The sequence below is a fragment of the Mus pahari genome, chromosome 1 (genome assembly GCF_900095145.1).
Source record: "Mus pahari chromosome 1, PAHARI_EIJ_v1.1, whole genome shotgun sequence".
NCBI lineage: Eukaryota > Metazoa > Chordata > Mammalia > Rodentia > Muridae > Mus > Mus pahari.
This window is the reverse complement of record NC_034590.1, coordinates 92,878,433-92,904,659: the sequence shown is the minus strand read 5'-3', so window position 1 is coordinate 92,904,659 and position 26,227 is coordinate 92,878,433. Positions and strand designations below refer to the sequence as shown.

The window sequence follows — 26,227 nt, the reverse complement described above, 5'->3', positions numbered from 1 at the left end:
AAAGGCCAGGCAGTGAGTAAGTTTAACTTGCACTCCAGATTTGCTCAGTGTAGTCCGCCTCACTCTCCTGTCACAGCACGAAGCAGCTGTGGACCAATGTAAGCACTTGCCTGCCTGTCACACAGAGAACCCAGATTCCATCCCCAGCACTGCAGCAGTGACTGAGTTAGTATGTGAGAGGCAGTGCAGGCATGCTCCAGTGAAACCTTACAGACAGACCCAGTCTTGGTGACTTCCTCTGGGCCCATGGTTCTGTGGGGTGAGAGGATCTCTGCCACAGTGCCCTGGAGAGCAGCTCCTGCTCTGGAGCACAGGCCTGTGGTGCTGCTGCATTTCTTTTGTCTCTCAGACATCACCGAGCCATTTCTGAATCGGCACCCACTCACAGGGGTGTGGGTGAAGGAGAAAAAATGTCAGCCCGTTAAATGTAGAAATCAGTGCCTCAGTATTTGGTTTAACTCTCTGGTTTAAGAAATGATAAGAGGTACAGTTGTCAAGCCAGTGTGACATCCGGCATGCCAGACGTCAGTCTTCATACACTGATTCTCCAACTGATCCTCCTGTTTCCTCCTCTTTATTCTCAGCAAATACTGCTTGCTTTCCACTTAGCGCAGAGGTCTCTTGCAGTCAACTGGAAAGGCCATGATGGAGCTGGTACAAACACCCTGTGCTTCTGTGAAGAGAACTGTTTTATAGACAGGCTGGGACCCCACTTACTGACTGATAGACTCCGTACCCTGGAGAGAGCAGGTGCTGGGACTGGTACCTGACAGAGGCTTCTGCTGTGTGCTTGTGTACATGTGTGTCTAGAACCCTGCGTTGACAGACAGGCCAGGGAGTATGCCCTAATACTTGCATTTTTACTTAGAAAGAAGAATGTGAACTGGTTAATTTGGTGAGGTCGTGTGTGTCCCTCACTGTGCTTGGCTAATCAAAATACAGATATTTATCAGCCATCAACGTCTCAAACACAGGATATCCAGCATGGACTCTTACCGTATGTCCAGAATCATACTTACTAAGTTAGCCAAAGAAGTGCGTGTTGGAGAGACTGCAATGGTTGCATGTTCCTTGTTTGCTTGTTTTGTTCCTGTGGCTCTGTTCTTGAAGGAAAATGGTATCTAATGTAGTGAGCACCTGATGTATATGCACTGCAAAGGACTGTACCTATCCCTTATTGGTTTTGCTGTTTTGAGATAGGGTCTTACATATAGCTCTGGCTGTCCTGGAACTGGCTATGTAAATCAAGGTGGCCTCAAACTCAGAGATCAGCTTGCCTCTGCCTCCTGAGTCCTGTGTGCCGCCACCATGCTCACCTGCTTGTCCCCTCCTTTACTCTCTGTCCTGGTTCTACAAGGTAGACAGTATCTGTCAGCTCCTCCTAACAGATGAGACAACCTAGGCAGTGATTAGACTCCAGGTCACACAGCTTTGTAACATGGAACTGCTCTTCAACAGGTGCCACACTCCAAATTCTGTGCTCTTCTCAGACTCAGCGCCAGCTGTTTGCTTCTTGGGAAACGCTCTGTGCATCACCCTTGGAGTGGGGAATAGGTGGCACTGTGGGGCAGGCAACAGGCTACTAGTTTTCATGCTGCGTCTGCATAGCATCTGTGTTTACATCTTCAGTGAGTCCAGACATCTGCATTCAAACAGAAGCATATTTGAAAAACAAAACTAATGTTACATATGCATTATTCTCATTTGCCCTACCACTATTGCTATGTGTATCTGAAGTGTTTCCATAGTTGCAGTGAAATACTAGCTTTTACTGCTAGAAGCAGTCTTAGGTCTTAAGAGGTAGAAAGGTGCATCAGGAGGTGCATCCAGATCAAGCCAGGAGGAGGATGCTTCATGGCAAGGATTCCATGATTGGGCCCTGAAAATCAGGTATCTCAGGGGTTCCATTGTGTTCCGGCAGTGGTGGGTTGCATGACACAAGGCATGCTTGGTTATGCTATCCCCAGTACTGCAGGATTCCTGCCTTGTGGAGACACTAGTACCTGTTTTTGCCTACTTCTATTCGAAAGCCTAAACGTAAGTGTAAAAAGGGGGGGAAAAAAAAAAGGCCCCTGGATTGGAATCAGCTCCCATCCCAAGGGAGTCAGGCTGCAGGAAGGGTCTCTTCAGTCCCGAATCCTCGTTGAGTTTTGCAGCTCCTCCTCAGTCTGGCTCTTCTGTTTTGCAGATGGAACCAGGCACACAAGTCTTCAGGAACCAACTTTCAGGGGCTTCCATCCAAAATAGATACCCTAAAGGAAGAGATGGATGAAGCTGGGAACAAAGTTGAGCAGTGCAAGGTATGGGAAACCCTGTCTGGGTAGACTTTCACCCGCCTGCTGTTTCCTGTACAGTGAGTAAAAAGTCAGTTATAAGTTTGCCAGTGTTGTGCCTACTTCAAATCAGAATGTTACGAATGATATTGAAGAGTAGTTTTATTTTCTAATACTATAGATTATTTTATAATCAAAAATAACAGTTTTAAAAATTCAAGGGGGGGGGCTGGAGAGATGGCTCAGTGGTTAAGAGCACTGACTGCTCTTCCTTGAGGTCCTGAGTTCAAATCCCAGCAACCACATGGTGGCTCACAATCATCTGTAATGGGATCTGACACCCTCTTCTGGTGTGTGTGAAGACAGCTGCAGTATACTCATAGAAATGAAATAAATAAATAATTCTTTTGAAAAAAAAATGCAGGTGGGGTCTGAGTGCATATTGTTCTTGCAGAGAACCCACATTGGGTGACTCATAACCCCTTGAAGCTCAAGCTTTAGGGAATTCGAACACCCTCTTCTGGCCTCTGCAGGCACCTGCACTCTCAAATGCTGATAACATATAGGACACATTCACATACATGTTCCTAAGTATAACTAAAATAAATCTAAAGAAATGCAAATGGGATGTTTAAAGAGAACTTGACTGGGCTTATTTAAAATAATCAATTGAGAGAAAGAAAGAGGAAAGAAAATATATATAACATAAAGTTATAATTAAAATGACATGACAGGGCTGGAGAGATGGCTCAACAGTGAAGAATGCTGGTTGCTCTTCCAGAGGTCTTGAGTTCAATTTCCCAGCAACCACAGGGTGCCTCACAGCCATCTGTAATGGGATCCAATGCCCTCTTCTGGTGTGCATGAAGACAGAGCAGTATAATAGTATAGGTTTCCTAGTTATAAACATGGTGTCTATTATATTATATAGTAAATCGGTCATATTTACTTTAGTAAGGAAAGGGTTTTGTTCTTTTGGTTTTGTTTTGGTTTTTGGGTTTTGAGACAGGGTCTTGTTTTATAGTCCTGGCTGTCCTAGAACTCACTATATTGATCAGGCTGGCCTTCAAACTCACAAAGATCTCTGCCTGCCTCTTAATCCCAAATACTAGTATTAAAATTCTACTTTACCATGCCAGGCAGGAAGGATTTTTCTTTTAAGTTTCTACAACAGTTGGCTTATTAATTCCATACTGATTAGATGATTGAATGATAATATTCTCCTCAGGTCTAACCGTGTAAATAGATGAACACTTACTCAAATGCTTTGAGAAGTGGTTAAGAAACAAACCCTCTGTGAATCTTGGGATCTTTAACTCTTTTTTTCCTGCTGATCCTTGGTTTTTCCAAAAATGTTCTTTTTCTCTTAGATGTGTTGGGCCTCTTTTGGTTTGTTCAGACCATATTATAATCCCTCCCTTATGATAGCAATTAATGCTCTCTAAACTGTTATTAAATACTGAATATAGTTGGTAAGAAGGGAAACATACCTCACAGAGTTGCATCATGGTTTTTGTGTTCATAAAGGATCATGTTTAGTTTAGAAGGCACAATGCTGATCAGGGATGCACAGAGCTCTGGGCTCAGTCCCAGAATCACACAGGCTGGGAGGAGTATTAATGCTAACTCTTGAGAACTGGGACGCAAGAGGATCAGATGTTCAAGGGCACATTTGGCTACAGGCTTGAGGCCACTGTAGGCTACATGAAACTAACTCAGAGAGAGAGAGAGAGAAACAACAACAACAAAAATATTGAAGAAATCATATTTAAAGGACACTAGTAGGGGCTGAAGAGATGGCTCAGTGGTAAAGAACACTTACTGTTCTTCCAGGGGACCCAGGTTCAAATCCCAGCACCTTCCTGGCAGATCACAACTGTTTGTAACTCCAAGATCTGACTGACATCCTCACACATACATGCAGGAAACCACCAATGCATATAAAAATAAATAAGTAAAAAAATTTTTTAATTAAGTAAATGACACTAGCATTTTGGTATGTGGCATGTGTCCATGAACACAACCAAGGGAAGGCACTTGTCTCTGGGGCCCTGGGGACTGGGGACTGGGGGCCTTACAGACAGTGTTCTTTCCTACACTCAGCCCAGTCCACACACATTGCTCAGTTCTTTCCATGTACTGATGACTGAACTCACTGAAATCTTCCCTTTGTTGACATATCGTTCCTTAGGAACACTGTTCTAAAGCGCATTGGGCATGGTAGTAGATGCCTTTAGTCCCAGCTCTCTAGAGGCAAAGGAGGATGAGTTTGAGGCCAGCCTGGTCTACATAGTGAGTCCCAAGACAACTGAGCTACATAGTGAGATCCTGTCTCCAAAGAGAGAGAGGAGAGGGAGAGGGAGAGGAAAGGAAAGGAAAAGAAAAGAAGGAAGGCGAGGAAGAAAGATGCACCATGCACAGTGGGTTTCTAGTTCTCCCTTAACTCACCAAGTTCCATGCTTACAGCTTTCTGACACAACTCCCACATCCCAATACGCTGGGCAGTACAGTTGTCCCCAGCTTTAGTTTCTGTTTTGTATTTGACTGTTCATTTTTTTCCCTCTTTTTTGTTAGGAGCAAGGTGAGAGCTTATGAAATCCACTTTCTTGTTTTCTCATTTATTCTAAAAAGATATTTGCTGTTCCTAATGTGCATTTCTGAATAAGAGAGTACTCATATTACTTTGTGCACCTTGGTAGGAAAAATAGAAGATAGTACATTATAAAGCTTACTTGAGATACATGTATAGTTTTCTAATATATATGTTTCCTGTATAAGATGTCTATACACACATATTTTAAAATGTGTATATTCAAATGCCGAATCTGTCTCTTAAATTTATGTCTTGATGGTACTGGCCCATCCCAACTACTTGAGAGGGTAAGACAAAAAGATTACAAGTTCAGGGCCAGCCTAGGACTTTTGTGACACTTTATCTAAAAGTAAAAAGTAGAACATGGGCTCAGTGGTAGAGATCTAACCTAGGACGCTCAAGGCCTGTGATTCGACCCAGTACTGCAAGATACTAAAAGTGACAGCAATTTTAACATAATTGATTAGCTTACATTAGTTCACATATTTAAAAAATGTTAGCAGGAAGTGACGTCTTTCTCTTTCTTTGCCCAGCATATACTGCTGCTAACAGAAAACTACTGTTTCTAGTATCTTGCTTTTTTTTCCATACACACTTTCATATGTATATGATAAGAGAAGTATGACCTTTTTCCTCCTTTTTGTTACCCAGAGCCCAAGTAGTAATAAATGACAAACCATGTTCAGTACTTTGGCTTTCTAAAAGGTATTCCAGTATATATCTAGTATCTTTTTTTTCCTATTATGGTAATAAAAATTCTCTAGCAAAAGCAACTTAAGGGAGAGAGGGCTTACTACATCCTTTTCAAGGCATAGTCTGTCATGGTGTCAAAGTCAAGATGGCAAGTGTTTGAAGCTCCTAACCCCTCGCATGCACGTTAGGAGCAGAGAATGAAGACGGTTGCTACCTAGATGACCTTTAACCCAGGACCCCGGACATGTTGCCTCCCACCTCAGCCTAGTGAACCTAACCCTTCACAGACATTGCTACAGAGTTTGCAGGGTTTCTGGCTTCCGGGGTGGGGTTGGGGTAGGGTGCTTGGATGCCTCTCTCCTATCTTTTTTCTATGTGGGAGGAGGTCAGAGGATGCCTTTGGGTGTGGGTCCTTCCCTTCCACTTGTCTGAGGCAGATTCTGTTATTCACCACTGTGTACCCAAAGCTAGCTGGCCACAAGCTTCCAGAGAGTCTTCTGTCCAGGCTGCCATCTTGCTGTAGGAATGCTGAACCTTCAGATGTATGCACAGTGTCCACTTGCCCTCAGTCCTCATACTTGTGAGGAAAGTGCTCTGCCCATGGGGCCGTCCCTGTCAGAAAGCTTTCTGTATTTCAGTGTGCACAGTTGTCACTTGGTCAGCAGGCATTTCACCTGTGGCTCTTGTCCTCCCTTCCATTTGATCTAAGAAATCCCAGAGCTTGTTCTCAGGTACTAGTTTCACATTAATGATGCATCTCCTCCCCAGGATCAACTTGCAGCAGACATGTACAACTTCATGGCCAAAGAAGGGGAATATGGCAAGTTCTTCGTGACGGTAAGCACCTTCCCTTGGCTGAACCCTAACACGTTATAAAAGCTGAATCATTCAAGCTTTATGAACGAGTTCATTTTCAGTTTTGCTCAACCACTATGTCTGTGTCCATCCAATGCTAACGTTACTTTTGTTTTTGAATGTGGGTCTGTTCTCAGTTATTAGAAGCCCAAGCAGATTACCATAGAAAAGCTCTAGCAGTCTTAGAAAAGGCCCTTCCCGAAATGCGCGCCCATCAAGGTAATGTAACCCTCTCGTCTGTTGACGCCTCCTCTCTCTGCCTCAGTTCTCTTCACCCTGGCTCCTTTGCATGCCTTTCCTTGGGACGAAGCCTCTCTGCTTAGCATTTCCCAGTATAATTTCATCTTTCTTGCTGCATTCTCTAATTTCTTCCAAACTCAAATTAACACACTAACGGAGCATTGCACTTCCAACACCTTCCATTGAAGAGAAATAGCCTCTCTGCTTCTTCCACAGGTTTGCCCTCTAATTATCCTTTCCAGTCAGTCCCACAGGGAGCATCCATCTGTTCTAGAGACAGTATCCAGACTTAGCAAGGAAGGATTTGACAGGCCAGCCCTTGATGCCACATCAGTCACTGTGATCGGACCACAAGGCCGTGGCGGCCTCTCTCTAACCTTCTGTGGTTCTAGTCTCTGCTCTTACCAGCTCCGCTGAAGCATATAGACCTTTTGATCACCAGTGCTGTTTACTTTTAACTTGGATGGTTAAAGCCTCCCCCAGTCTCAGCTCTTGCTATTGCTGCTCTGTAGTATACCATTAGAATAGTTATCAGCAGACATGGGCACAAGTTGTTGACTCTGTCTTCTTTGGGTTGGACTGCATTTGTCCCTTGGTATCTGTGAGGGGTTGGCTTTCCAAAACAAAAGTCCCAGACTTCCAAGTCCCTTATGTAAAGCAGCGTAATGTTTGTCAACATCCTCCACACACACCCGTATCTTTTTAATCTCTAAATGACTTTTAATGTCTATTATAATAACTCAAGTGCTACATGAAGTTCTTAGCTTGCATTGTTTGGGAAATGATAACAAGAAAATGAAGGTTTCCACATACTCAGTACAGATCAGCCTTTTCCAGTGTCTTTTTCTTTCTCTTTTTCCCTGCAGTTCTGGAACGGAACACAAGGTCTTGTATCTATGAGGCAGGTGCTCTGTATTCCCACAGTCTTTCCAGATACTTTTAGTCTGCAGTTGTTGACTGTTTGCCTACAGTTAGAGCTGACTCTAGTTTTGTTTGGTGCATAGAGCTGACATTTGGAGCTTACATTCCCTGTAGGGCTTGTAAAGCAAGGGGATCTGATCAGGAGCTGAGTGTGGCAAGGTGGGCAAATGTGTGTGCTCACCACTGCGTAGGCAGCTGGACCACTAGAGAATTCTGTGCCTTGACTTAAGTTTCAGAAAGCCCTGATGAGTTACTCTGTGCGCCTGGATGCTTTGCACTGTAGAGTTAGAGCTCCTCTGGCCTGACTGACTGAGTTGGGTCTTGAGTAGTCGCAGGTGTAGTACAGTGCCTCATCACTGGGCCATTCTTTGCATGACAGGCTGCCCTTGTTTACTAAATCACCCAGTTTTCCAGTTCCTGGATGATAGGTTGTGGCTCAGCAGCAAGTGCTCATCTTTCCAAGGGACAAACTGTTGCTGTCAAGTTCAGAGCATTGAGAACATGTGTATGTGATATGTCCACTGCTGGTGGGGCCCTGGATATCCGGGACAAGATGCACCTGTCGTTCTCATCTTCGAATGGTGAGAGCTGTGTTGGGGAGAGTTGGATGTTAACGTAAGCAAGAAGTTGGAGTTCTCAGTTACCCTCATTCAGTGTTCTTCCCCAGAGAAACAGAAAGGCATGGGGGCAAAGAGGAGTTTAGTCTGGAAGAGGGGCCACAGAGTGTGAGGAGCATAGCTATATGCTGTCTTTCTCAGGCCACGCCCGCTCTGGCTGCAGGCTGTCTCCCTGCCTCCACCTGTCTGCATACTTACCTTTCTTTTCTCTTCTGTTTTTTTAGATTTATTTATTATATGTAAGTATACTGTAGCTGTCTTCAGACACCAAAAGAGGATGTCAGATCTCATTACAGATGGTTGTGAGCTACCATGTGGTTGCTAGGATTTGAACTCAGGATCTCTGGAAGAGCAGTCAGTGCTCTTAACTGCTGAGCTATCTCTCCAGCTCACTTACCTCTCTTTTAGCCCTGCCTTTTCTTTGGTAGCCGTCTCTCAGAAAGTCTCAGCATATCAGAAAAATATACAGTGGGACCGTCTTGTTCCCGTGCCTGGGGACCACGCTCCACCTTCAGTCGGCTACTGGCTCAGCCCTTCCTGTGCTGAACTCATGCTCATCTAATTCTGGCTCCCCAGGTTTTCTGAGGGATGCTGAATGACTTTTCACCTTCTTGTCTACCTTTCCATCCTTAGCCCTTTGCAGTTTTGCTTCTGTGCCCACTCAGCTATTAAAGGAAATTACAATTCTCTAAGGATCAGCAACATGTTTTTTCCAAATACCGGTGTTAGACACAGACCAGGCCAGCACTCTGCTCTCTTCCTCATTCAGTTAGGAGTCGAGTCTGGGTCATTCTCCTCAGTACTGAGTCAGCATTTTCTGAGGGCTGTCCTCACTCTTCTGCTCCCCTCCCTCCCTCATCCCTTTTCTCTGGAAATCCCTCATCCTGCCACTTTCCCCAGCACTAGCAGCACTGCATTAGCACCAGCTGGTTCCCTGGGTCTGGGCTTCCATGCACTTGACAGACCTCAGACCGCGTGAGAGGTCTCCTGCCCCAGCTGCCTTTTCCCTGCTTCTCTTCCAGTGCTGCCCTTCTTCACGTGAGCTGTGAAGTCTGAGTGCTGACACTTGTCTCCCTACATCCCTGTGGCGAGGTTCTGAGTAGTTGGCACTGAGCTCCACTGTCCTTCCATTATACCAGCTGTTCCCCCTCCCTTTTGAGATTATTCAAGGGTTATGATTGAACTCATAACTGTCTGTCAGGATACTTTGCCCCCTCCTCCCACACACACTCTCTCATTTCCGTGTGTCTCAGTGCTGTTCCCAGCCAACTCCCTCACATGTCCTTGTCTGCTTCTTGATGCCTGAGTCCTGCCTTGCTCGCTTCCTTTGAGAAGCCTTCTCTAACCACTGCTGCCAGCACTGAGTACTTTGTCTCTGAATTGCTGTCACATTGATGGTCTACACCAGAAGTCGCAAACAGCCATAGCTCATTCAGATTTATTTTAAAAATTAGTTGCCACCGTTGAAAAACCAGACACTTTTTAACAGTGCTGACCTCTGGCTTCTCTCGGACGTTTCAAAGATCTCGGCACAGCATACTTCCTCCCCTGCGGAAACTTCCATACAGCTCTCAGAGTGCTGCAGCCTTATGCTCTCCAGCATGGTCCACAGACCTGTCACCCCACAACTGCGTTTGCGACCCTTGTCTATACCATTGATCGCCACATCTTAGCAGTCTGTCCTGGCTCTCCAATGGCCGCTATATGTTCATGTGTGTGTATTATGTGTTCATCATGGTCCCGTTGCTCTTATTGTGAAAGTGGGGAGTCCTTAAGAGTTTTGTGGGGCTGGTGAGATGGCTCAGCGGGTAAGAGCACCCGACTGCTCTTCTGAAGGTCTTGAGTTCAAATCCCAGCAACCACATGGTGGCTCACAACCATCCGTAACGAGATCTGACGCCCTCTTCTGGAGTGTCTGAAGACAGCTACAGTGTACTTACATATAATAAATAAATTAAAAAAAAAAAATCAAAATTAAAAAAAAAAAAAAGAGAGAGAGAGTTTTGTGGGTCTGCTATGTGACACATATAGGCTGTCAGCTTAAAGGCCAGCTCTGGAGCTGGAACTTGCCTTTGGAGTTGTGTCTAGGCCAGAAACTCTCACATGTTCCCTCTGTGGTTATCACTTCAAAGCGAGTGGTAAGCCATACTCTGCTTGGTGTCTACAAGAACATTCCAAGAGAAGACTGGAGCATGGTCATCTCTCAGTGATACCGGGGTCTCCACTCTTGGCTTCTCATGGAGGAGTGAGAAAGACAGGAAAAGCTTAAGCAAAGTTTATTTAGCAACACAAGAGCTACAGAGAGAAACTGCAGTGGGCTGCCCCAAAGGCTGAAGGCAGCACAGTGGGCCCTGTGTCACTGATTTTAAAGTCTTCATAAATGTTTATGAGGTGGATACATACTTATGCAGAAAGCTAGCCATTTTCTCATCCCAAATCCTAGTGGACTGGATTTCCCTTTTAGGGTTCTTGTGTGGTCTTCTGGCCAGGTTCACAGAGGGGCAGAGATGCAGACCCTTTGTTGGTTCATGAGTGCAGGAAGATGTCCCAGCCTCCTGGTGTTCACTGTAGCAGTAAAGACCCCTGTGCAGCTTCAAGGACATTTCACCACAGGGCATTCTACCTGGTCAGAAACAGCCATCAAAACGCTGCTGTAATTTTCTTGGTTACCTCATATCTAACTCCCTGTTGAGATTCAGGGTCTGTGATTGAACTGTCTGTCAGGATACTTTGCTATTTTAAAAATTAAGACTTTTTTTTTAAAGCATGAGGGCAGGAACCATGGTTTTACAGTAGACTGCACAAATAGCAAACAGGACTTGGGGAGGGCATTAGGCTTCTGCCTCCCAGCTTCGTTTATTTGAGTTGGACATGTTGTAGAGGCAGTTAGGTGCAAACCCAAGTACCCACCATGTATCCGGAAGAGAATGAGCACGCGCTGTTTAGAGCATAGTTGACCGTAATCGCTTTAGGTAAAAGGGGCAGAGTAGTCGAGGTAAGGTCTAGCCTTCAAGAGAACTATGACAGCCCTGCTTGTGGTATAGGACAGGTTCTTCAGATAGTTTCCTTTCCTGTTAGAAAGTTCCCTGGGCCAAGGGTAGGACCTGGCCAGGGGTGAAGAGCTGAGAGTGGTAGATCCCGAGGTCTGTGTCTTTGTCCACTGTCTTCCTTCCCTACACCTTTCTCTCATCTTCCCTCACTCCTACTTGCTGTCATTTTAAACTTTTCATTATTTTTTGGCCTGTGGATCCATGGCATTTGTTTTTCTTTCTTTCTCTCTGAACGGGTGTAAGGGGCATCACACTGCACGGGGAGGTGAGGGGAAGTATCACTGGGCAACCCTGCCCAGATCCAGCCCTCTAACAGCGTGTAGGACAGGAGGGCCGTCGTCAGACCGAGAAGGGCGTACACTCTTCTTAGCTGAACAAGGTCATGTATTGGTTTCCGTGTACTTCCCAGGAAACACTAGATCTCTGCAGTATCCACAGACAGGCCAGACCATCCAAGCAACTCATTATCTAATTTAGCACGTCTTTGTTCCAAATTCTCCCCACTGCTTTATTGTACACATTTCTGTGAAGCTGCCTCAGATCTGTAGTGTAAGAAGCAGGGCCTGTGATCTAAAAGTCATAAGAAACACTGCTGCTGCCATCAGGACAGCCTTCAGCCTAAGCTACTTGGGTACCCCAGATACCTCAGTTTTTCTATTTAGGGTTTGTTTGGTTTGTTTTTTTGTTTTTTTGTTTTNTTTTTTTTTTTTTAACTGGATATAGGTTGGTGGTCAGGGTAGCACCTGCTTTGTGTTCACATTGTCCTCATTTGGTCTTAACACCCCTGTTTGGAATGCCAAGGATTTTCCTGCTTTCATGTGATAGAGTCTTTTTCTTGTCCTCTACCCATGAGGCAGTGCTTCTTTGCAAGGCTAGAGTAAATATCTTTTCAGTAAAGCCAGTGTGCTCAGATGTAGCCTGCATTTTAATGCAAGACCTCTGGCTCCACATGTGTTGGTAGCATGTAGTAGCATCCAAGATCAGCATCAGCATCAACTCTGGACAAGTTTTGCACCATATGTCATGCTTAGGGCCTGTCTTAGTCAGGGTTTCTATTCCTATACAAACATCATGACCAAGAAGCAAGTTGGGGAGGAAAGGGTTTATTCAGGTTACACTTCCATGTTGCTGTTCATCACCAAAGGAAGTCAAGACTGGAACTCAAGCAGGTCAGGAAGCAGGAGCTGATGCAGAGGCCATGAAGGGATGTTACTTACTGGCTTGCTTCCCCTGGCTTGCTCAGCTGCTTTCTTATAGAATCCAAGACGTCCCACCCACAAGGGGCTCTCCCACCTTGATCACTAATTGAGAAAATGTCCCACAGCTGGGTCTCATGGAGGCATCTCCTCACCTAAAGCTCCTTTCTCTGTGATAACTCCAGCTGTGTCAAGTTGACACAAAACCAGGCAGTATAGGGCCTCTATCCACCAGTACCTGTCCCAGATTGACACATCTGTGCTCCCATAGTGGCTAAATAACAAAGCTCATCAGATGTCTGGGTGTTTCTCTCCCCCCTGAATCTCAGCCACCCTTAGTCTTCTAGGGAGTCCTTGGGTGCTATGGAAAGGAAATGTCCAGAATTCATAAAATGTCCAAAGGTCTTACCAACTGTTTACTCCTCTAGATAAGTGGGCAGAGAAGCCAGCCTTTGGTACACCTCTGGAGGAACACCTGAAGAGGAGTGGGCGTGAGATCGCTCTTCCTATTGAGGCCTGTGTCATGTTGTTGCTGGAGACTGGCATGAAGGAGGAGGTGAGGGGCACCCCAGGTCCTACCTGCCAAATCCTTTGACCTTTCCTCTGTCCAGATCACCACCGTCACACACTTTCATTTAACCTCACTATGGAAGTATAGACCAGTGGCTTTCAAACCTTTGTCCCCCAGATCCACATTTTCCAATGAGTCTGTGGACCTTTACTCAATAACTAAAGTGGGCCTCAGAGCAATGGGTACTGGTTCTGCTTGCAGTGTCCTCTGACCTTTAACCATCCTCTCGCTTTCCTTTCAAGCTCTGTTTATGATTTGGGACAATGCTCTGGTGGCCAAGAATGTCCATGATCTCTTGTTCATGAGTCTTGAATTGTGTGTACTGTGTAGTGGTTTTAATGGGTACATTTATGTATTGTATAAGATCCATACCAAAAATACCCACATGAACCAAGCAGGGCAGCTCTTAGTCCTATTTACATAGAGGTAAGCATGCAAGGATTTCATGCTAGGACACAGCCAGTTTGAAAATGCAATATTCTGTGTCCTTTAAAGAATCTTTTGTTACAGTCTCAGATATACAGAAGAACAGAGGCTCTGTAGGTGAACAACACAGCAAGTTTTCACAGATAAAATTTTGGCATCTAATCCAGCCCAAATCAAGAACATCTAGAAACTCTCATGATGGCTTCTGGTGCCCAAACTCTACTTTTAAGAGCTCCAGTACATGCTTCTCCACTGGGTCTGCTCTTGCTTTCTAGGAGAACAGTGGCACTGTTGGTTGTCATCGGCACTGCCACCACCCCCTCCTCATCCCCAGTGAAGAGTCACTGGGTGTATAAAGTGTTGAGAAGCCTGCTGGTTTACTGCTTAAGCCTAAGTCTCCTAAATTCTGGCCCACTGGCCTTTACTTGCCTCTCTTGGTTGGTTCTCTGTGTGTTCACATTTATGTCAGTGAAAGTGACATGCAATCTGGTCTACTTTCCCTGAGATGCCAGGTTTTAAAAATAACTAAATTTATAAAATATGTAGTCGTCAGTACTCAGTGCTATGAAAGAGAAAGCTTTCAGTAGATCAAGAACTGGCATTAAGAAGGTCGGTGTCCTGCCTGTCACCATATACTAGGTGCATACACACTCTTCATTCTTTGGAATGGGGTTGTGAGATGGGCAGTGTGACTCTCACAGGCAAGATGAAGTTCCCCAGGGTGAGACTCAGCTCTGAGTGGCTGCTGGCATTTTATTTCTTTAGGGCCTTTTTCGGATTGGAGCTGGAGCCTCCAAGTTGAAGAAGCTGAAAGCTGCTCTCGACTGCTCCACATCTCACCTGGATGAATTCTATTCCGATCCCCATGCTGTTGCAGGTGAGCTCCAAGGACTGTCTGCAAGTCCTAGCATAGGTCACCAGCTGAAAGAACAGTTGTCATGTGAGGATTGAGCAGTCCAATAAAAGACTCCCCTGATTAAGTCTCTTAACACAGCCGGGCGTGGTGGCGCACGCCTTTAATCCCAGCACTCGGGAGGCAGAGGCAGGCGGATTTCTGAGTTCGAGGCCAGCCTGGTCTACAAAGTGAGTTCCAGGACAGCCAGGGCTATACAGAGAAACCCTGTCTCGAAAAAAAAAAAAAAAAAAGTTTCTTAACACACTGTGTGTGCGCCTGTGCATGTGTACCTGTCTCTTCTCTCTGAGCTTTCTCCTTCCCCCCATTCCCTGTTATTATCAAAGGTGAAGCTAGCATGCATGTACTTATTGTGGAGGTTACTTGAAATCTCCTTCCTGTCTCACGTATGGCCTGTTTGCCTGGAGAAAGTGTGTATGTTAACAGAATTACCTTACAGCTAACTTTATTTTCCGTGGCTCTCTCAGTGTAATTTTGCAAGAAACTGAATTTCTTTTCTGAGGTTTCATTCTCTTAAGCACGGCTGCCCAATTATAATTTGTTTTGTGCAGCTTGGAAGATTGAACATGAGATACTCTCATTTGTAAACTGATGCAGCTTGTGGCCCTACTGTAAACTCAGAGTGTGTTCATGATTTCAGGTGCTTTAAAGTCCTACCTGCGGGAGTTGCCTGAGCCCTTAATGACTTTCAGTCTGTATGAAGAATGGACACAAGTTGCAAGGTAAGCTTAAAGTGTTGAGAGTCTTAAAAGTTCATGAAATATAAATAAAGAAAATATCCAATGAAAAAAAGTGACACTGCCCTACTCGTAAGTAAGTGTCAGGAGTCATCATAATAGAACACTGAGCTCGCACGTGTAGGGTGTGTCCCTGTTCTACCTGCATCCACCATAAAGATGCTCGGTATTGTTAGCATAGAAAGCTGGTGTGGCTTCATCCACATTAGTGGATTGGCTAGTTCAAACCCCGCCATGGTGAAAACAGTTTTGCAAGTGAGGCTTTGTGGGGTAAGTGTCAGTGCTGCTGCTTGGAGGCTCAGCTGTTCAGCAATAGGATGGGAGCCTTACTTGCTGTAATAGTGTTTTCCTGGTGTCCACTGTGTGCTAGAGAGAGCATGTTGCCCCCCACCACTACCATTCTTCCCACCCCAATTTATTTATTTGTTTGTTTACATTCCAAACACTGTTCCCTCCCCGTGTCCCTCCCTCACTGAGTCCCTTACCCCCTGTCCTCCCTCCCCTTCTGAGATGGTAAGACCCACCTGGGTATCCCCCCAGCCTGGCACATCAAGTCTCTGCCAGATTAGATGCATCCTCTTCCACTGAGGTCAGACAGAGCAGCCATGGAGACTGAGCTGCCTGTCTACTACATATGAGCTGGGACCTTGTTCCAGCCCTTGTATGCTCTTTAGTTGATGCCTCAGATTCTGAGAGCTCCCAGGGGTCCAGATTTGTTGTCTCTGTTTGTCTTCCCATCAACTTCTGAGTCTTCCATCCTTTCCCCAACTATTGCATAGGTGTCCCTGACCCCCATCCAATGTTTGGCTGTGGGTGTCTGCTTCTGCTTTTGTCCACTGCTGGTAGAGCCACTCAGAGCACAGTTATGCTAGGCTCCTGTCTGCCAACATAACAGAGTATCACTAATAATGTGCTCAGAGATTGGTGTTTGCCCATGGTTAGAGGTTTCGAGTTGGCCTTTCCTTTGGTCTCTGCTCCATCCCTACATCTCTTTTAAACAGGACAAATCTTGGGTCAAAAGTTTCGTGGGGTTGGTGTCCCTATCCTTCCACTGGGGTCCTGTGTGATTACAAGAGATGGTCTCTGCAGGTTCCATGTCCCTACTGTTAGGCATTTCAGCTAAGGTCACCCAATTGACTCCTGGGAGCCTCCCCTATCCCAGGTCTCTGGGACTTCCTAGAGATTCACCCCTCCCCCCTCCCCCTCCCCCAGACAGCTGCAGATTTCCATTCATTCTCCTGGCCCACTGGGTTTCTCTCCTGTCTCTCCCCACACCTGATCGTGTCTCCCCATTTCCTTCCTCCTCCCTTATACCCCCAGTTTCCTCCCTCCCCCTGCCTCCTGTTAACCATTTTATTTCCCTTTCTAAGTGTTATTCAAGCATCTTTGCTTCATTCTTAACAAGCGTCAAGCATCCAGAACAGGCACATGTTCTTGTTACTTCATTATACAGATACAGGAACTGGGAGCTAGACCAAGCATTTGTCAGAGCTGGTATCCAGACGGAGACTGGTCTTCTCTGAAGGCTCCGCCCATTGTTTAATCTTTTCCTCACTGCCTCTCCCTCTCCCCCAACCCCCATCCCCAGCTTCCACATGGTGGGTAACAAGGCAGTGTGTTTCAAATGCTATCAGCTTCTCCTTGGCCAGTCCAGTGATCTTCTTGTTATCTTCTCATTTTCTCTCTTAATTGTCTAACTCTTCAGTCCTGGGCAAGGAAGGACCAGTCTCAACTCCACCCTTGCCCCTCCTCCTTTGTGGGGATCACGGTATTGCTTTTCAGGGATCTGCAGTCACTGTGGGCTGAGACGTTCTCCCTTGTAGGTGCTAGGGTTTTGAGTTCAAAGATAAGTTCTCAGGCTGTCCTGGGACTGAGTTAAAGGAATCAAGAATCAGCATCAGTGGAATTTTCATGGGTAGAGTACCCTCTGCATCCCTAAACTCTAAAAGTCTTGTTTGAATTGGAAGCATCTGCCTGCTGGCAGATAGGTACTGTAGTTGAGGAATGCCAGCTTGGGCCTCCATCCTGTTGGCTCAGTGGCTGGCCTCTAAGGTGTAATCAGGTGCCCCCTGCTCTGCAGCACATCAGCATTCGTGGGCAGCTGCTTCACTCTGTGTGGAGGACAGAGTGGCCACTTGGTGGGTTCTTTTCTTTCCGTCTCGTGTTTATGGGGGTTGCCAACAAAGCTGTATAGAAACAGAGCTCTTGTAATTCACACAGGAGTTAGCTCAAACAGCAATAAAGACCTGAGGTCTGGGCCCCTGGGAACCTGACAGCTGCTCTGTGACTAGGCTGTCTTTGTGTTAAGGAAAGCTAGACCTCAGAATGCTCCTAATTAATATACGGATTCCTAGACAGAATTTTTAGTGGCATCTTCTATGCTGAGCTTGGGGCAGGTTCACAGGGTTCTACCTCTTGAGATCATTCAACAGAATCAACATTAGGTGAGATGGGATACCCACTCCCTGTCAAGTTGGATGAAGCCGGGATTTGACTCCAAACCTACTTATTTTGAAGACGAGTGCTATCTTCCAGTTTTGAAAACAGACAAGTGTCACTGTTTATGAAGAGCATATGTTTGCTTTCTGCTCTAAGAGACATGTGGCAGTTAACTTAAAGGAGGGCAGGTTTACTGTGGCTTGGATTCAGAAGTTCAGTTCCTGTTGCTTTAGGCTATGGCTACCCCATACATTATGAGGATAGAAGAAGCCTATTTACCTCGTGCTGGGAAGTAGAGAAGCAGGTACGGACTGGCCTCCTAACACCTCCCCCTAGGAGCCAAGTGCTCCAACTAAGCCCTACCTCAGAAAGGATCTCCTGAGAGCAACACAGACTGAAAACCAAGCCTTTAGCACACAAGCCTTTAAGAGATATTTCAGCTCTGAGCTATAATAGCACATTGATATGGGTAATAATAATGTGTGCTTTTTATGTACTCTTTCCTAGTGTGCAGGATCAAGACAAAAAACTTCAATATTTATGGACAACGTGTCAGAAGTTGCCGCCACAAAATTTTGTTAACTTTAGGTATGTATTTGAGTTTGTTTTTCTGTTGCTGTGATAAACATCATAATCAAAAGCTACTTAGGGTGGGAAAGGGTATATTTGGCTTACAGGTTATAGTCTGTTATTGAGGGAAGCCACGGCAGAAACTCAGGGCGAGAACCTGGAGGCATAAGAACCAAAGACTATGGAAGACGCTTGTTTTCTGGCTTAGTCCCAGGCTTACTACTTAGCTCTCTTACACAGCCTACCTACCTACCCAGGGCCAACCTACCCAGGGAAGGTACTATCTATAATAGGTTAGGCCCTCCTACATCAATCGTGAATCAAGAAAAATCACCACAGACATATCCACAGGCTAGTTTGATAGATGCATTGCCTAAGTTGAGGGTCCCTTTTCCCAGGTGTGTCAAGTTGACATCAGATTAGCCACCACAGTGTATATGGTTCTATAAAGGAAGTTTCAGTGACCCTGGAGTGGGTATGGCTTCTCCAAGATGACCCTGACTCTGGCATGCTTGGCACATTCAGAAGGCTTTGCACAGTAATGTGGAGCTGCTGGGATGGGATGGGCATGCATGCACTGCTGGTCATTAATATGTGGATGGTGTCGGTAAATAGAAATGTAGATTCTCTGATCATTTTGACCCTGCAGCTGTTAGCAAAAACATTGCTGTGGAAAGCTTTGGTGGATGTATGCTGTATTAGGAATCCAAGCTGTCCTGGATGTGAATGCAGCTAATAAGTAGTTACTGTATCTGTGCCCATTCATAGAAAATAGTGCCCAAATCATTGTACAGTGGAGATTATATTTCAGTATGTTATTAAATATGTCTCTTAAGAAAACTTCTGATGGGACAGACTTCTAGGACTTCTCTTTCCCTCAGATTTCTGTGCTTGGAAGAAGCATAGATAAAAAGTAGCCCCAGGGAACTGTCAGTTAAAACCAAGCAAAGGGTCCAGCAAGGTGACTCCGTAAGCAGAGGCCCTTACCTTACTGCTGAGCCTGAGAAGCTATGCTGAAAATTAACTCCTGCAAGATGTGTCCTTCTGTCTTCTCCCTCTGTCCCCACTTCTCTTTCTCTCTGAACACATTGGAATAAATGTAATTAAAATTTAAAAGCAAACTCTTAAAAATCAGACTTTTTTTCTTAAGCGATTCATTTAAAATCCAGTCTCCAGGTGATTTGTATGACGTGTTTCCTCACCATGAACTTGGTCTTGGTCTTTATCTCAGTCACATCAGATACTGCCTGTAAACATGTAAAGGACTTACTTGTCCTTGTGAATTAACTCTTCTCTGTGACAACCCTCATTAATTACAAGCCTGGCTCAGAATGGCATATTATAAAACTCTGTGTGATGTGATGGGAACTCAGTTACAGAACTTAGTGTGTTGAGGTTTGATCTTTTAGCTTGCATCTTTTTCTCTGTAACTTTTACTAATTATTTTTTAAATAATGAAGGACATTCTGAAGGTTTCAAGCTCAAAAGATACACATTGAAAAACCTCTTGTCTCTAGCCACCTGATTTGTCTGAGATAGGGTATTGACAATTTCTTCAGTGTCTTATCTACAAGAGTTTTGTGTGTGTGTGTGTGTTTGTGTGTCTGTGTATGTCTGTGTGTGCACGTGCATGTATGTGCACATGTACATGAAGTGCATTCATTCATATATATTTTTTCTCCCATTGCCCACTTTTTTTTTTTTAAAGATTTATTTAATTTATTTATTTATTATATGTAAGTACACTGTAGCTGTCTTCAGACACTCCAGAAGAGGGTGCCAGATCTTGTTACGAATGGTTGTGAGCCACCATGTGGTTGCTGGGATTTGAACTCAGGACCTTTGGAAGAACAGTCGGGTGCTCTTACCTGCTGAGCCATCTCACCAGCCCCTTGCCCACTTTTTAAAAATAATATTTTTACTTTTTGAGAATTTCATATATGTGTACAACACATTGTGATTATATCTACCCCATTTACACATCCATCTTCCCCTGAGCCCCCTTTTGATTTTAGCCAGAATGATGTGTATATTTTATATGTTATTCTCCTTTGCCTGCTTTGCGCCATATCTTTGCTTAATACATCTTGGAGATTTTTCTTAATCACATGATTTTTTTGGTCACGTAGTACTTTACTGTAGATCAAGATGGACTATAATTTACCCAACTAGTTCCTTGTTAATAGATAACTTGGTTATTCATGTTTCATTTTTATACTACTTATATATAACAACACATGTTTATGTAATAAATCAAATATTTTCATAATTAAAATGAAGGTTTTCAAATATAGTTTCTTGAGGAGTTAGAGAAAGGACTGAAGGAGCTGAAGGAGTTTGCCACACCTTAGGAAGAACAACAATATCAACAACCAGATGCCACTCTCCTCCCCCCCCCCAGCTCCCAGGGATTAAACCACTAACCAAAGAGTACACATGGAGGGTCCCATGGCTCCATCTGCATATGTAGCAGAGGATGGCCTTGTTGGACATCAATGGAAGGAGAGGCCCTTGGTCCTGTGAAGGCTCGATGCCCCAGTATAGGGGAATGTCAGGGTGGAGAGGTTGGGGGTGGGGAGGTGGGTGATCACCCTCATAGAAACAGAGGAGGGGGATGGGATAGAGGGTTTCCAGAGGGGAAACTGGAAAAGGGGATAACATTTGAAATGTAAATTAAAAAAATAACCAATAAAAGAAAAAAACTACCTTTTTATTAAACATATATTGGGCCCACTATTAATCAGGTTAATTAATGTAGGGGCAAAATAAATAGACTATAAAGGAAAAATATAGAAATAGGTAAGGTTAAATCAGTGTGGTGATGTTGGACCTGCTTTCTCCTTCCAACCCTTCAGTGTCTGTTTTGAATAAAGTGCCTGAGGAGTGTGGGCAGCACTCCACATGAGTTGGGTCCCAGTCAGTGCCAGCCTGTTGGGAAAGCCTGAGCCATGTGTGGCCGCACAGAGGCAGTGGAGGGGACAGGCCCCAGTGCTCCAGAGATGCTCCTGCCCTTCTGTTTTGTCTTACAGGTATTTAATCAAGTTCCTTGCAAAGCTTGCCCAGACCAGTGACGTTAATAAAATGACTCCTAGCAACATAGCCATTGTCCTGGGCCCTAACCTCCTGTGGGCCAAACAAGAAGGGTAAGTGGCTCTTCCCACCTCATGCTTAAGTTTCTCCTTCCTTGTGATTAGCATGGGTAGTGACAGATTTCAAGGGACATACTCAACATGCAGGTGACTTCAGAGTGATCTGAAGTTGCCTTCCCATCCAGCTCATGTTTGGAAGACACAACTGTGCACTAGGATTAACTCCTGTGCAGATGACACAGAAACACAGGAGATAGTATCCCTACCTAAGAGAGCCTCCACTCCTGAGTTCTGAGTAGTCAGGTAGCTTGGCAGCCCCTGGATGATGGCAAGCAAGACACACATCTTTGTGTGTGTACCATAGGGATAGACCCATGCCCCAAGCCCTTAAGTGTCTCTAGCTATGCCTAAGAATTTAACTGACATAAGCAAGTTGACAAGAGAGAAACCTATAGGTTTTTGCAAGTCCATGGGAAAATGAAGGCACTAAGAAACATTTGTAAAGAAAAAAATGTTGCTCTAGCTGGGCAGTGTAGTAGTGTAGTGTGTGGACATGTGACAAGATAGCCTTGGGCTGGACAGTTGAGTGGTAGACATGTTAGGAAAACGAGTACTGTCCAACAATTTATTTATTTGTAGAGACTGTTCTCATCATCCTGTCATGGCAGAAAAGAGTGTTTCTTTTCTCCAGTGTGGGGAAGGTGTCGTCACAAGGTCATCTCCTGCCTCAGGAACCCCCTCTGGCACCTGCTGTTTTCACATGCTTTTACCTCAGCATAGCCCTATCCCACAGGGCACACATTGGGGTGTACTGTTGTGCACCTTCTGTGCTGACAGTGTAAGTAAGCAGGTGTTGACAGCCTGAGGAGGCTGTGGAGCACCCTCCTCTGGGACTAACACTTTCTCACTTTAGTGAATGAGTAGTTTCCTGCCCTTAGCACTGAGAGCAGAGAAGGCACCGTAGTGAGGCACAGCTTAGATTCTGCCCTTTGAGGACAGTACAGTATGCATGGCCCTGGACAACTGGAAGATGCCTTGACAGACAGGTAGGCTGTAAAGGTCCTTGTGTATATGGCTGACTTGTTTGGAACTTACTCTCCTGGGTCCTTTGGGAATCGTCAAGGCTCCTGTTTCGTTATTAATATAAAATGTCCCTCATACGAACGACCAGGTTTCAAACATCTGTTTCCCAGGTCATGGTCTTGTTTTATGGGGTTGTAGAGCTATTGAGAAGTGGAGCCTGCTGTTGGAGGCAGGTTTTTAGGGGTTATCTTTGAAGGTGATGCCTGGCCCCTGCTTTACCTCCATAAGAAGATCCTTCATAAAACTATCCTGCTGCTGGGACAGTTCTTTCGCCTGTGTGGTAGAAACCATGAGCCCAAACAAACCTTTGCTTCCTTGAGTCAGTTTGCCATAGCAGTGTGAAAGTAACTAACACTGTCCTAAGCAGAATGGCTTCGCACTGTTGCCTTTAGGAAGCCTGTGCTGGCATTGAGCCGTGTGCGTTAACTTGAAGAGGTAGGCACAAGGGATCAGCTGGGCAGCAGGTGCTCATCTGAGGATGCTGAGTCTGAAAAGAACCAGTAATTTGTCCAGGGCTGCGTGGCAGGCCAGTGGTGGGTTATAAGCACAGGCCACAAAATCCATATCCTTACCTGTCGTTCCTTCATTGCTGCTGACCAGCTTAACAAATCAGTCATTCAATTGCTTGTGTGTGCCCAGTTTTGTTTCAGAAAATAGTTGCAAGCGTAAAGTGTCATAAAGCAAAATTACAGTTTAGTAGGAAGATGGGCTAAGTGCATAGATCATATAGCAAATAAACCCCTGACTGAAGATACCCACATAGAAAGTAATGCAAGTTTTTAGCTGTGGGGACAAGAAGAATCTTCAAAGGAAAGCAAACAGACAAAATTCAACAATCAGTATGGCTTAACTGATTAAAAATCAGTGTATTTAACAGTAATAGACACAGCTTTTTATAATGCCCAGAGATTTATCAGGCAGTACCATAGATGAAAGCTAGGAAGAAGATGCTCCAAAAGTCTGCAAGATGCCCAAAAGAAAGCTTTGTGAATAATCAGCAGTATGTTTTTAAAGTTTTTGAAATAGGACACAGGTGGGCATGGGAGCTGATCCGAATCTTCACATGAGGAAGGGTAGAAGGGTACTTTGCCAGGAAAGCTTGTGTCGTGCTGGAATGGGAAGGAGCTAGAAGGTCTGCTTGGTTAGGAAGTGGGTGACACAGTCTGAGGACTGAGACACAGTGACACCAGGACCAGGGAGATGGGTTTGAAGCCATCAGAGCTGAATGTGGAGGCTCCTAGAAATCCAGTGTCTATTTCTAAATCCGGTCCCTTGTGCCTCAGACTTCATGATGTGACAGATACATGAGAGAACAGCTTAAGAGTAGGAAGTGTTTATGTAGGCCTCAGAGGTGTCAGCGGGCTGTGTGTCTGTGAGCATCTGACAAAGCAGACTCTCATGGCAGCAGGAGTATGTGGCAGAAGTGTTACCTAGCTCCTACTGCCCAAGGAACAGAGCCAGAGAGGAAAGGGCCAGAGATCTTTAAAGGGCTTTTAGAGGCACTGCTGATAAGAGATGTGAGGCAGCATCTGTCCCTTCTTCCAAGGTCCCAGCCAAAACCTGAGGCATGATTCTGTCAAAGGTCAGTGGGGACCAATGAATTATTTAGTTTCCTTATAGAAACTGGGGCGTGGGGAGTGATTATAGGGCTGTGGCCACTCCCCCTGCAGCCAGCTGCATTAGAAGAGGGCGTCCCCCAAAGCCACATAGATAAAGCTCCAACTCTAGTCTCACTCAGCCTGTATGTGCTGCATCCCCTCACCCCACACCAGTCCACTTCAGGCATTCCACTCTGCTGAGGAAGGATTCATAATATTGGGTAATTCTTCCTCTTAGGCCATTCGTTACTGGCAAACTCATAGGAACGGGCCTTGTGGGTTATCTTTTTGTATCTGTAGTAAATATTTTATCCATTAGCAATCATCAAGATGCCCTGACAGCTTGCAGAAATGTGAGGCTGCCAAGGTGAAGCATTTTAATTGTGTGAAATTCCTTGCAGAACGCTGGCTGAAATAGCGGCTGCCACATCGGTCCACGTGGTTGCCGTGATTGAGCCCATCATCCAGCATGCAGATTGGTTCTTCCCTGGAGGTACTCATGGTTCCAAGCTTACGGACTGCTAAAGCTGTGTGACAGTAGTATACCACAGTTTTTAAAGGAAGAAAACATGTTGATGGTTATGTAATTGGTTTTACTTTCTCACACTTCAGATTTCGTTCATGTGCATTCATATTTTCATATGGTGATAGTTATATTATTTTCCAGTTCCCTTAGTTTCACTCCTCTTCAGGAACTGGTTGTATGGGTGTTGAGTCCCCATGTGTTGCCCCTGCTTTTCTCAGTGCAGCCCAGCTGCCTCGTCCACTACAATGTGAGCTCCTGATGCCTGGTGCAGGGCTGGGCTCAGTTCTATTCTGTCTTCCTGTCCTCGAATCATTCATTGCTGATGCTTAGCAGGAAAGGGATGTATTATCCTTGAGCCCCTCCTGTAGACTATTGAGGCTGTCCTCCCACTGGGGCATTGGAGAGCCCCCTGTGCCAAGCCTCACATTTGTTTCTCTTCTGACAGAGGTAGAATTCAATGTATCAGAAGCATTTGTGCCACTTGCTACTCCGAATTCTAATCACTCATCTCATACTGGAAATGACTCTGACTCGGGAACTTTGGAGAGGAAGCGACCTGCCAGCATGGCAGTGATGGAAGGGGACTTGGTGAAGAAGGAGAGGTATGTGCAGAGCTGGTCACTTCCACAGAAATAACAGGTGTCATGTAGGAGGACACTCGACCATGCATCTGGTACTGGCTTAATGGACCCCTGTGTGACCGTGACCTACAGAGTCTAGATAATTCATGAACCACATTGTCCATCTTTACAGGCATTAATCTGTGTGCAAAGTAGGGGGCGTAGCTTGTCTATTAATATCTGTGCCTTGTGCACCAACCTTTACTTGATGGCCTGTTATGTGCCCCACAGTAAAAAGAGTGCTATCACTCACACTAACTCCACTTACATGTGTCTCAAGTGTTAAGGAAACATAATTAACATGTGGATTTTTGGCTGAGGATCATATGAAGACAACCACATTTCACAGTGAACTGTGGAGAAACACATTTTTGGCCCTGATACATTTGCTGTCTGCTGAGAGAAGCTCGGGAATTTGACAGTCCTGGATGGGAGAAAATGTATGTTTTAAACTTAGAGGCAGTATATTTCCATCCTATTGTCTATGGGCAATTTATGAGATGTTCAGTGCTAATTAAGACTATGATTCCTGCCTTCAGTGGGCAACATAGCCCTTAAATGAGGATAATGCTAGCAACTTACAGTTTCTCCGAGTAAGAGCCGTGTAAGGCAGCTCGATGACTTCATACACCTGACAGACTGCTCATCGTGGGCTTCTCTTGTTCAGAGAAAGCTTTGCTTCTATAGACTCTCCCTGAAATTCACCATCATCCTTTGTAATTGACTACTGTTACCTGAGCCTCACTCAGTCCTTACCATCGTCCCCTGGTGGCCCATTAGAGCAGTTACTCTTCTGAATTGAAGTTACACGAGGTGTTACAAGTCTCATTAGCCCATGACACACCATTCTTAGCTGTCTGTTCTGCTTATTCTCCAGTAAACATCAGTTAATGGGGGCCAGGTTCTCAATTTTCCAAACTTAAGAAAAGAAAATTAGGTTTGGCAGTGCAGACCTTAATGTTCTGAATGGAGAGTTTGTTCCTTCTGCCCCATCCTCCAGACACCATCCTACCGGAAACCAACTATTTTTTACAGCTGTCCGTAGATTTCAGCCAAATGCACACATACACACGATTGTGTCTGTGTCTCCTGCAAGCTCAGAAACAGTGGTGTGGTCTTGCACAGCCACTGGTATGCTTCTGGGTGTGGCTTCCACCTCCTTCTCACATTTGAGATGGGAACTAGATTGATCGGCACAGAACTAAATGTCACTCAAC

The 26,227-nt window shown here is 45.1% G+C and overlaps 1 protein-coding gene across 5 annotated transcripts in view; it reads left to right on the top strand.

Moving 5' to 3' along the window:
• The window catches only part of Arhgap17 (Rho GTPase activating protein 17), a 94,808-nt gene that overhangs the window by 52,361 nt on the left and 16,220 nt on the right, over positions 1-26,227 (top strand). For all 5 annotated transcript variants that reach the window (XM_021194038.1, XM_021194055.1, XM_021194022.1 and 2 more), the window contains exons 7-16: positions 2,189-2,300; positions 6,328-6,396; positions 6,552-6,633; positions 12,867-12,994; positions 14,201-14,312; positions 14,989-15,070; positions 18,032-18,112; positions 21,124-21,237; positions 24,266-24,357; positions 24,836-24,992. In XM_021194038.1, coding sequence (XP_021049697.1) covers positions 2,189-2,300; positions 6,328-6,396; positions 6,552-6,633; positions 12,867-12,994; positions 14,201-14,312; positions 14,989-15,070; positions 18,032-18,112; positions 21,124-21,237; positions 24,266-24,357; positions 24,836-24,992 — 1,029 coding nt within the window. The remainder of the gene's footprint in view (positions 1-2,188; positions 2,301-6,327; positions 6,397-6,551; positions 6,634-12,866; positions 12,995-14,200; positions 14,313-14,988; positions 15,071-18,031; positions 18,113-21,123; positions 21,238-24,265; positions 24,358-24,835; positions 24,993-26,227) is intronic.